Source organism: Euprymna scolopes, chromosome 43 (assembly GCF_053919585.1).
Source record: "Euprymna scolopes isolate OS-2025 chromosome 43, ASM5391958v1, whole genome shotgun sequence".
Taxonomy (NCBI): domain Eukaryota; kingdom Metazoa; phylum Mollusca; class Cephalopoda; order Sepiida; family Sepiolidae; genus Euprymna; species Euprymna scolopes.
Window position 1 is genome coordinate 7,766,525 of NC_136524.1, and position 12,500 is coordinate 7,779,024.

The window sequence follows — 12,500 nt, forward strand, 5'->3', positions numbered from 1 at the left end:
CTAGATTTCAAATTGTTAACTTGTTTATTATAAGTTTGGTCTAGATTTCAAATTGTTAGCTTAATTTGCTTGTCTACTAAGAAATTGTGGAATTAGTTACTTATCAAGACCTGTTTGATATTCTTTAATTCATTTAATATAATACATCAATATATATCCCTTGTCAATAATAATAAGATAATACTACAAGAAATTAACAACTGCTAACCTTATAATTAAAAACAACACATCCCAGACAACAAAATCAGTCGATGAAACCAATGTAGTCTACCAATTCAAATGCCCTTGGGAGAATGCATCTGCAACACCAATTACTACATTGGACACACGACTAATACATGGTCCTGATTATTTCCAATACAAGCTCAATTTGCCAACACCTAAAACACCTAAAACAACATATTTTTTTTTTTACATAGGCATCACCACTTATCAAGGCGAAGAGGCCACTCGAAGATAAGAGTTAAAGAGTGTACAGTAGAAATTGGACAATATAGTAACCGTTAGTAATGGAGATTCGGTAAATTTGTTTCATCGGCTCATCAAAAACTTGTTTCCGTTAGACTTGAAGACAACCATATTGTAGTTAGCTGGAAAGCAGAAAAACGGAAGACAATTCCATAGACGTGCAGTTCTAAAAAAGAAGCTTTGCTCATAGAATCTACGCTTAGGTTTAGGCACAGATAAAGAATGGGGGAAACTAGTGATGATGTTTTCTGCTAGATGGGTGTTTCTTGTGAAAGTTTGGCGGGGAGGGACCATAGAATGGAGCGCAGCCGAGCACCTGCCATGAAAATAACGATAAAGCAGAGACAAACTCGCAACATCTCTTCTGTGAGAAAGAGGTTGCAGGGAAGAGAAAAGGACATCCCCCACAAGGCTACGAAGTCTATTTTGAACTCTATCAAGAAAGGGTAAGTCCTTTCTAGCAGCTCCTGCCCAGATGTGGCAACAGTGCTCCATCCTTGAGCGTACTGGCTCTTATATAGATAAAGAATTGCATCAGCAGTGAGATATCTACTGGATCGATAGAAGGATCCGACCATTTTTTCCAGCGGCCTTGGCAACGGATTTAATGTATGTGTTCCATTTAAGATCAGGAGTAAAGGTTAAGCCCAGAAGCTTGTCAAAACATGAGGCCTCCCCAAGACGAGAGCCATTCATTTCAATTGATGCCAGATGGGGATCAGAGCGTTGATGATGTAAAGATAAAAGCTTGGTTTTAGATGCATTAAAAGTAACAAGCCTACTCTTTCCCCATTGTACCACTTGCTCAAGATCAGAGGAGAGAGAATCAGAGAGAACTTGGTCGTTTACTGTCTTAGATGTGCTACCATAGATGTTTGTGTGTGTGTGTGAATATGGAATATTCTGGAGATAACCATGGCTGGCTGTTAGGGTTTTGCTGGAATTTTTCGAGGGTATGAATCGGTCTATACCTACAATAAACCATTCTGTCATAGCGGACACATACTTTTTAAACATGGAACGCAGAGGTAGATCTGATATAAATGTGTAGAAGCTATCCCAGTCAGCCATAGTGTATCGATATACTGTACGATGGAGAGGTACATCTGGAGACTTATTACATTTCATTTTTATCCTAACTGATAAAACTGAGTGGTCGGAAGATCCAAGTGGAGACAAAACAGAAGCTGAACATAGTTCAGGGCAAGCTGTGAGAAAGAGGTCTAGGAGACTTGCATACTGGCCGTCAGTATCGGGCACACGGGTGGGTTTGTGAACAATCTGAGTGAGGTCATAAGCAATGGAGAAATCATGACAGAACCTCCCCTCATCATTCATCGTGTTTGAGTGCGTTAACCATTCCACATTGTGAACATTGAAGTCTCCACAGACATGAATATTAGCTGAAGGATAAGCAGATAGGACATGGTCAATTTTCTCAGATATTCTTTTAAAGATAGTAACTCCGCTGTTGTGGGAGCGATAGAGAGCAAATATAAATGTAGTAGTTTGAGCAATTGCAACCCAGAAGCACATATAGGGTAAGTTAGGATCTTCTCTGGAGATGTTCCTACCACATGGAAAGCCATCTTTTATATAGGCACATATTCCATGCTCATGGCAATCTTGGGTGTCAGATTTGGAAGTTAAATTAGAGTATCCTTTAATTACGAACTCATCTAGGGAAATGGTCTGTCCAATGCCAGTTTCACTTAGAAATAATATGTCGGGTTTAGTCTCCTGTAATTGGGTTTCAACCTCTGGAAGGTTAGAACGTAGATCCCTGATGTTAGAGAAGGAGACCTGGTAGTGGGGGTCTACGTTAAAAGTTGGAGATCCGGGTTTAATTGTGTGTTTTTTATTGAGACTTTTCATGATGGTGTTTTGGGATTTGTGGACTGGGTCGACAGACACGCCTGAAACAGGGCAGAGAGGGAAAGTAAGAGAGAAATAGAAATGAAGAATTTTTTTTTTTGTAGTACATGAAAAGGTAAAGCCGTAACAATTACCCACTAATATAGCATCGAGAGGTCCCACCAGAAGTTACTGCATGGTCCAGAATCCATTCACCAAATGACAATACAGAAGCCCCAGTACTTTGTGTTGTATATAGTTTTATATTGGAGGAGATGATATATTAAAACATGTGATGAGTTATCTAATGGATGTGAGATATTGTTCTTTTAACAGACAGATAATAAACGTATAAATCGTATGTATGTTGTTTAGCCAGGAGGACATGATATTGACGTGTAAACTGAATCATTTTGTATGAGACTTATCACACGGGATATTTTTACAGTTCATATGTAAGAAGAATAATATATGCTTCATACCTTTTTTCTTGATGAGTTCTTCTGTATCTTCCCGCTGCTCCGTGACGAACCATGAAACGATGAGCACCATTCCTAGCTGTCTGTCCACCCCTGTCTAGACGTCTGTCCGCTCTGGTGGTCAATCCTCAACTCTCTAAATCTCTCCAAAACTAACTACATCACGTGTTCTCTTACGTCACCTAATTACGTGCCTCAGACCAACCTAATCCACAACTAGTTATTTGTTTATTCAAAACCCCAAAATAATGTTTACATATATTTTCTATTTTCACATTCCTTTTGCGATTCACACGTCAATCATTTCTTCCCCAATTTAATTGTTTATTCTTCTAATCATGATAACTGATCCAGCGACCATCCATCGCTCAAATCAATTAATAAGAATACAATAACAATAATAATAATGTCTTGACCCTTGACCCCGCTTGCCACAGTTAACAGATACTACGTTATGATCACAGCCTAAAGGGTCATAACATTACACTTTGCACCTGCTGATAAGACAGCCTCCTTAGTGGTTAATCCAAGGTTTGGGTCCCTGACTATCAAGCGGATAACGTCAGCGCAGATAAAACGTTTACCCCCAGCACCCTTACTAGTGACATGGCTACAAGGATAGACATAGAAACAGAAAATTTCCGACATCCCTGGCGGCTGTTCACGCAAAATACTACCAACCTAGAATACAGCTTTTTCTTCTCCCTTTGTCAGAAAAATCACTCATTAAAAATGAGGACTGAGTGACAAATAAAGAGAAGCGAGAGTAACAGGAGCTGCCAGTAACGCATCCACAATGCATTTTCTACTCTCTATTAAAAAAAAAACAATAAGTATTGTACTTAATAAAAGTCCATTTGGTGTGTTTAAGAGGGGGTAAGGTGAAAGATTCCTCTCTCACCAACTTATTCCTCAGTTTATAAAGGTTTTAGTTGAAAATATATATATATATATATATATATATATATATATATATATATATATATATATATATATATATATATATATATACACTAGGGTACTTCCAAAAGTAAAGCTTCCTATTAATTAACTAAAAAAGTTAAAGGGCTACGAAGACAGAAATTGTACAATTAAAACGAGTGACCTTTTGTGCACCAGAATTTATTTTTTTACATAGTCATCACCATTTGCAATGCGCATTTGCCAGGAATTCAATGACGCATCTATGCTTTTGGTGCACGTCTATGACAGGTGCTGTTTTCTTAGAGTTTCCCACCGTCGATATCTGCAACAAGGAGATGAAACTTTCAGCCTATGAATGCATAAGTTAACTATGCAATTTGCAATCCTCTGATCCATTTACGAATCGTGTTAGATTTGTATGTATTGAGCGATGTTTGATATATTTTATTTTTGCGTCTCTTTAATCTTTAATCGTGTTGTTTTAAATTAAATGCCTAGTAATGCCCGAGAAACAGTAAGGCGACGGACTTTACTTTATGTATTAAATTTTATAATGTTTATTTTCTCTGTTTTTCATTCCAGGTGTGAATTCGAAAAAGCAAAATGTCTCGATGGAAACGTCCATGTCAAACATCTCGGAATTTGTTAAATAGCAGATTTCTTTGGAAATTCTCATTTAGATTGTTAACAGCATTTCATAAAATGTAGAATAAAAGAAATAGAAATATAGTTACTTTATTGTAACAATTATGAGAATAAATAACATTTCGCAAATTTGAAAATTGTCTTACATTGTATCTCCAAATATTGTATGCTTAATTGGAAGCAGAGAAATTTTAGTTTAATTTCCGATTCCAAAAATGATTCCTTAAAAAACATCGTGTTTAAAACCTTATTTTTCATTGCTGCCACTAATGATAAAAAGGACAAACATTTATAGATTTTAAAATTCAATTTTATTAGATCATAATAACGAATTTGGGCACCGAAAATAGTCCAGTAAAATGGCCCCAGTAAAATGGCACAGATAAAAATGGCAGAAGTGGAAATATAGATAAAAATCTCATGATGAGTTTATCAAAGGAAACACATTAATAAGTAAAATTATAAAGAAAATTATGTAAAAAAAAATTATGTCTTCATATAAATATAGATAAGTACTCTCCACTATTTTTTAACGATTTTAGCATTGTAATCAGAATCAGTAATTGTATGGAAACTGGAAATTTTGAACAGAATTGGTAATTGTATTTAAATCGAGAAAAATATTGGAAACGACCTCACCTCGGAAATGTTTATTTTTCAAAAGGCCTTGAAAAGAAAAATCTACAACGCTGTCTATTGCTAAAGAATTGATCTAATTCATTTCTAACTTTTGGTTTTTGGCAAGTCATGCAAAGTTTTCAAATTTTAAATAAAACATTTTTATTGCCCTAGAATTTTTTCTTTATCCAAAAGCCTTTATTTTTGGACTGTTCATTGAAAGTGAACATTTTTTGCTTTTAAACACACAAACAAAAAAAAGAAGAAACTAGCTTTTCCCTAGCCGACAAATTGTGCAAATATTTTTATTTGTCCTCTTTGCAAGTAGCCATTTTCGTTTTACAGTATATATTTAAAAAAAAAAAAATTATTACTGTGACCTAAAAATTTCTCTGTCGATAGTCTGCATGATTTTCGTTTTCTTAGTAAAACAACGAGAAAAAAAAAGTATATGATCTCTATGAAGGATCGAAACCGCATTCACTTCATTACGGGAATTCAGAACAACAATGTGAATACTCGACTTGATTTTTGTAACGAAAAGGGATTTCAATTCGTTTTATTATTCCAAATTCTTCTTGACTCAAAATTCTTCCTACTTTTTTTTTTTATCGAGAGAGTTAACATAAATTCTCAATTGTCTTTTGTTCTCTGTGAAAAATTGAGCACGTTTCCGTTAAAACCATTTTTTTCTTCGTTTGGCATATCTTTTCTGTAAAGTCGCGGTTTTTCTGTTTATTATTTCTTAGACCCAGATTTGTCTTGTGAGTCTATTTATTTTTCAAAATGGAAGAACTTTCAAGGCAATTAGTTGAAATGGTACGTTTACAACAGGTCTCTAGTTACTTGTTACTGGCTGACCGAAACATGCTCATAAATGTGTATGCATTAATGCATATGTAAAACTAATAAAAAGTATATATATAATAAATGAAGCTGATAAAGATATAATCTTTAAGCAAAGCAAACCTATTAAGATTGTAAAGGCTCTACATGGTTAAGAAGAGCAATTCGCATAATGCATGAGGAATAAAAGTGATGTAAAACTTTATTATGTCATAAGACTAATAAGGAAGGAATAGGAAGAAAAAGAAAAAGAACCTCTTTAGGTCATGACATTTCGAAGCTAAGTTCTTGTCCTCAGAAGGGGAGAAAACCTACCATTATACAAATACAACTGTCCCCAAAGAGAAAAATATTCTTCCATGGCAGGAGAAAAATATTCTTCCAGACGCACAAAGATAATAATACTTTCTGGGAGCAGGAAACAATCAAGAATATGATCGGTTACATGGTGAAAGGACTACATTCCACGCATAAGAAGCACTTGAACCAGATATGCAAACGCACTTCGAACAAGTTAAGTGAAACTCCGAAAGAAGAAAAGACGGTGGACCTACTGTATGAGGCATTTGACCTGGAACCTTCTCAAATAAGTGCAAAACAAAAAGAAACTGACGGATTCCTTGGAGGTCAACCTGAGAAATAAAATCAGGGGGAAAAAACTTTGGAGGAGAATGTTCTGGGGTAGTTAACACCTCTATATCCATGATAGTATGGATTCGATTGGTAAGCCAGATATTTCTGTCGTCGATTAGAGAACACATGCGTAGTAAACTACGCATGTGTTCTCTACTCGACGACAGAAATATCAGGACTCTTTCACCTTAATATTGTGACATCCTAAACAGAACCACAACAATTATTTACGCTAGAGTAACGGAAACCTATCAAAAGAAAAACGTGAACTAATCCTTTTATGTTGATCTTTAATTGGTTTTAAAATTTCTTGATTTTGGACCTTTATTAAGAAAAAAAAAAAAGATTTTGTTTTGTTTTGCAGGCAAGTGTTAGCTTTACATAATTAGAAGAAAAAAACATGAAAATAAAAATGTATACAGAGAAATGAATGATGGACATGTGATGTGGGTGTTAAAGATAGGGCTAAATATTATGAGCTCAGAGGAAGATTAAATCTGGAAGGTATAAGAAGATGTGTGCAGAAGAGGAGACTCTATTGGTTGCGTTGAAATAATGGATGAGCAACCTTAGTTTAGTAGATGTAGAACAGTTGAGATCACAGGATCAGTTCACAGGGGAATACCAAGGAAAGCACAAGAAGGCGTGATAAGAATGGAACTAATGGAAAGAGGGACAAATAAAGACCTGGGAAGAGATAGGTTAGCTTGAAAGTCAATTTCTTAAAGCCATCCTACGTATAAAGACCAAAGAAAACACAGTAGGGAGTGATAGGAAGTAAACCAGATTGTAATCTGTCAGGAAGCAGTCTCGTGGCAATGTGTTCTATAGACGCAACACAAAGAAAACATTCTGTTCTCAAATATTTTGTCTGATACCAGCCACACTGAGAAAGAAAGAGAAATTTTTATTTGGTGTGATTGATAGATGAGTTCTTGCTGTGATTATCTTACAAGAAGGAACTAGAAGTTCTAGCTCAGCTGAGCATCCTCCATGAAAATAAGAAGAAGGTATTGGGGGTGGGGAGACTGGCAGCGTCTCTTCTGTGAGTACAGGTACTGTAAGGAACAGAAGTCCCCCCCCTCCCATAAATTTTGAAGCTGATTCTAAAAAAAATAAGGACAAGAAAGTGGAACTTAGCGATCATATCATGCATTTTACATGGGTAAGCAGTGATAAGGATTGTCGAGAGAAATATGGATAAATAAAAACCTGGTCAGAGATAGGTTAGTTTGGGAGTCAATTACAAATTGTCCAACACATCATGTCACCATGTAAGACAGAATTTAACCTGATGCTTTTTTTATGGAAATCGCTCCAGACTAAGTGTGGTGGTGGTGGTGGTGGTGATGATGATGATGAAGATTATTATGACAACAAAAAAATTTGAAAACAATTATGCTGCAATCAATTGGGAAGTAGATGCATAGTTCTTGAAAAGAAACTTTGTTCATCGATGTTAAAAAAGGAGTTAAAATAAAAAACTATACAAAATACTGTTGGAAACTCGCTCAATATATGTTACCGTGACATAAGCTGACATATATTCGGTGGGTTTTAACAGTATTTTGCATAGTTTTTAACTTTTAACTCCTTTTCTCAAACTTACCGTGTTCAACGGAGAGTCTGGCGCCATTTGTAATTTTCAAATACATCAGTAAACACTGTATGTTTTTCGAGCTGAATAAACATGTTACATTAAATAAAAACACTACAAAATTATCCAGTGTTGTAGAAAAATAACTTATCTTGCCTTTGATAATATTTATTTGTTATATATTTGTTTTTTGACAACTTTTTCGAATCTATGCGTGTAGTAATACAAACCCTGCAATTTTTATCGAAAGAGGTGTATAGTACTAGAAATCTTAGAAGACTTATTGTCACTCAGACTATGGCGAACGCCATTAATTATTGTCTGAGAAATCACTGATAATGACTTGTGTGAGAAAACTCCTAGTGACTAAAATCATAATAATAAATAATAAAGAAAATATATAAATCATGGGCTCAGAGGATCTGAGCAGGTGCTTTCGTGATAATCAGTATGGCATTCTGCGAATGTTGGCACTATTTATTTCGCTTACTTAGAATACTATGGACCAAACATGGGTAACTAAAAATGATCAATATGAATCGAAGGCAATTGTAATGGAATATTACATGCAAAAAAGCAACCTGAATGTGTGAAGAATATATTAGGTGTACTGATTTTAAATTTCCACTACTTATGTTTACTACGCTATAATCCCATTGACTAATGTATACCCATTAATCCTTATCCTCGAGTAGCTCCCGGCCCTTGATGTGGTGATTCCTATGTAAAAAAAAAGGCAGTTAAACAGAGCGTTGTAGACTAAGCAAGAAATATCCTTAAGAGAGGATGATTTGTTGAAGCAAAACTGATGTTGAATAGAACAAGAAATTATGCCCAATAAAAAAAATCTGAGCATAATTTTATAATTATTTTTGTGAGCTGTTTCTTTAAGTTTTCTCACTAGTTTGTCTTGAATTACTGCTAGTGCCTCACTAGTTGGGATTTTAGTGAAAGGTTTACAAGGATGAAACATGCCGCCCCCTTAAAGTAAGGGTGGAAGAACACTGAAAAGCGGTAACTAAAGGAGAGACGGAAAAATCGGGTATAGCCAACCATGTCTGGATGGAGAGAGGAGGGGGGACCATCGCCTCCTATGGGATGAAGTAAAAATAATAAACAGAGAGACCCACTGGAAAGTGAGAAAACTTAAAGAAACAGCTCACATGCTCGGATATAACAACCTACTGAGCAAACCAAGCATAGAGCTGAATGCAATTTGGACATGTCTGATAGAGAGAGAAAACCTTGAATAACAACATAGGTTTAACATTAACAAAAACCAACCAAGAATTGTCCTAGTGACATATGGCCGAGTGGTCCTAGACGTTGTATCAAAGTTACCCAAAAAGGTACTGAGTTCAATCCTAAACGAAGGCAGTGAAAAAGTAACATTCAAAACAGAGAATCAACAACTATGTTCCAGAGCCTAGCTGGAGTCCGAACACAGTACCCCCGTAATAATTATAAAGGGTTGGGTTCGAGACTCCTAACAAACGGTTCCCCAGTTCGATACAAAACACGTGATGAAGGCCGGAGGGGAAAACGCCCGAAACGTTGTGACGATAATAACCAAGATGAGGAAGTCAGTCCGACAATCTCAATCAATTATCACCGTATGATTATCACTAGTAATCTTAAATTTTACTTTCGATTTTTTTTGTCATTATCTCAGTTCCATTTCGCGACCGTTTCCAGCGTACTTGTTCGATTTTAAGAATTTTTTTTTTTTTTTAATTATGATTTACGACCAATTCTATATGACTGCCATTTGAATCAGACATTATTATTGCGCACATGGAGCTTTCACACAAGTCAACAAATGATCTGATTGGAGATCTGTGGTGTTCTCAAGTCTCCCCAGACGTCCAGCTCTCTCCACCTCCTTCAATAGCATTTGCAAATAAATTTGTGTCATCGCAACAACCTCCTACCATTGATCTCTCGCTGGCTTGGTCAATACTGGAATTTAAGTGGCACTAAGCCTCCCCAAGGTCCCAGTTCTCTTTGTGCTTGTCCAGTGGAGGTCTGGTCAGCGCTCTCTCCACGGTCTTTCCATCCTCCTTGACCTTTCTCGGCTTTTTGGTATTATTTTTCTTTTGTGGGGAATGGTGATGAGACAATGGGATGCGTGTAGAACTTGTAGATATGCAGGTTTGATGTTCTTAAATCTTCTTCATTGCATTATATTCTTATACTATTCTCTGCATTCAAGGGTTTTCCTTAATATTTCAGCCGTTTTCATTATCGTTAGTCGTTGTATTTTTGCAGCTATTCCTCTGATTCCAATTTCTAAAATGCTTTTTTCAAAGTTTTTCGGAATTGTTCCTAGTGCTTCTACTATTATCGGTACTATTTTGATTCCCATCATCCAAATCCCTTTTAACTCTCTGGTTAGCTTTGTGTATTTGCTTCATTTCTCCTTTTCTTTCATACTCACCCTGTGGTCAGCTGGGACAGCAAGGTCTACGATTTGACAGGATTTTTCTTTCTTGTTAATTATTACGACATCTGGTCTTCTTGCTTGGATGGGTTTGTCTGTCTGTATTTTGTGGTTCTCATTTCCGAGTGCTGTTGTGGGTTTATGCTTGTACTATTTGTCTGTATGCTCAAAATGCAGACATTTTGAGCATACAGTCGTTTGCATAATTCCCAGTGCACCACCCTCCCCACTTGGTCATGCCTATTTTTGTATTCCTTTTGGGCCAGTTTGCTGCATTCACTTACTTTATCGTTTCGTCTCTCTGTCTACAGAGTCTGCATTTGCTGTTTTCTTGTGTTTTATCGATTCTTGCTTTGATAAGATTGGTTCTTATCAAGTTATCTTGTGCTGCAGTTATTAGAGATTCAGTTTCTCGGTTTATATGTCCTTTTTCACATCCATGTCCAGGTGTTTTTGTTATTCTCATCTTTTGTCATTCTTATGAATCTTCCGTGAAGTTGTTTCTCTTCCCATTTCTCTTTTCTCGTTTTGTCGTTTGTCTCTGTTTTCTGTTTTTTTTTTTTTTTCAGTGTCTCTCGCTGCAATAATTATCCTTTCAGTGTTTTGCATTATGTATTTTTCTAGTTCTTTTTACATGTCCTTCACACAGTCTTCTATACAGATCAGTCCTCTCCCACCGCCTTTCATTTTCACGTAGAGTCTGTCAGTATCATCCTTTGGGTGTAGTGCATTATGCATGGTCATAAGTTTCCTGGTTTTCTGGTCGAGTTGTCTCAGTTCTTTTGTCCACCCTATAAACGGTCCAGAGTATCTTACTAGTAATACTGCCCATGTATTTATACCTTTTATTAGTTTTCTGCTATATAATTTCGTTTCCAGGAGTTTTCTTGTTCTCCTGAGGTATTCCTTTCCAATTTTCTCTTTCATTTCTGTTGCTCTGATGGTGTCCGCTTCTAGGATTCACAAGTATTTATAGTTGTCTTGTTCCCCTAGTGCCCTCATTTGTTTGGTTGGGTAGTTCCATGCCTTCTGTCGTTTCCAGTTTTCCCTTTCTTATAACTAGTTGTGTGCACTTTTCCATTCCAAATTCCATTTGGATATCTTGGCTGAAGATTCTGGTAGTGTTGATTAGTGTCTCTAGCTCCTTTTTGGTCCTTGCAAAAAGTTTCAGATCGTCCATGTACATCAGGTAGTTCATTTTTTCCTCTGAATTGGAGAACTTGTATCCAGCTTGCCACTTTCTTAGAATACTGTTCAAGGGCATCATGGCTATGATGAACAGTAGTGGTGATAGTGAGTCTCCTTGAAAGATGTCTCTTTGTATGTTAATTTCTGTTATGTGTTGTCCATCGGCTGTCAATTCCAGTCTCCATGTTTTCATTGCATTTTCTATTACGTTGGTGATCCCGCTTGGTATTTTATACATTTTTAGGCGTTCTACTATCCATGCTTGGGGAATACTGTCGTACGCTTTTTGTAGTCGATCCATGCCATGGCTGAATTCTTTCTCCTCCTTTTTACATGCTTTAGGATCTTTTGATCTATATATAACAGATCATGTGTTCCTCTTTTTCCTTTTTGGCATCCTTTCTGCTCCTCGGGGATGAGTCCACGGTTATTCAGGGAGTGGTAGATTTGTTCCCTCAGTTGCACTATCAGTATCTTCCACATAGTTGGTAAGCACGTGATTGGCCTATAGTTGCTAGGGACAGTTCCTTTCTCCATGTCCTTCTGTAGCAGTGTGGTTCTACTTTTTGTCATCCAGTCTGGTACGCTTGCTTCCTGTATACATCTTCTCAGGTTTTGGGCTAGCCTTTCGTGTAAGGTTGTGAATTTTTTGAACCAGTATGCATGTATCCCGTCGTGCCCTGGTGCTCTCCAGTTTGCTATTTTTCCTATAGTTTTTTAGGGTTTCCTTTCTGATTGCATTCACTGTTCCTTCTTCTATTTGTTGTAACTCTTCTTTTATGTCTTTCAGCCATTCGGCATTTCTATT

General features: G+C 36.5%; 1 protein-coding gene across 3 annotated transcripts in view; it reads left to right on the forward strand.

Annotated features, from left to right (window-relative positions):
- LOC145268406 (thrombin inhibitor rhodniin-like) overlaps positions 1-5,164 on the forward strand; it is a 133,100-nt gene extending 127,936 nt beyond the window's left edge. For all 3 annotated transcript variants that reach the window (XM_080123966.1, XM_080123967.1, XM_080123968.1), the window contains exon 4: positions 4,308-5,164. In XM_080123966.1, coding sequence (XP_079980092.1) covers positions 4,308-4,374 — 67 coding nt within the window. In that variant the 3' untranslated portion in view covers positions 4,375-5,164. The remainder of the gene's footprint in view (positions 1-4,307) is intronic.
- Positions 5,165-12,500: the final 7,336 nt, after the last annotated feature.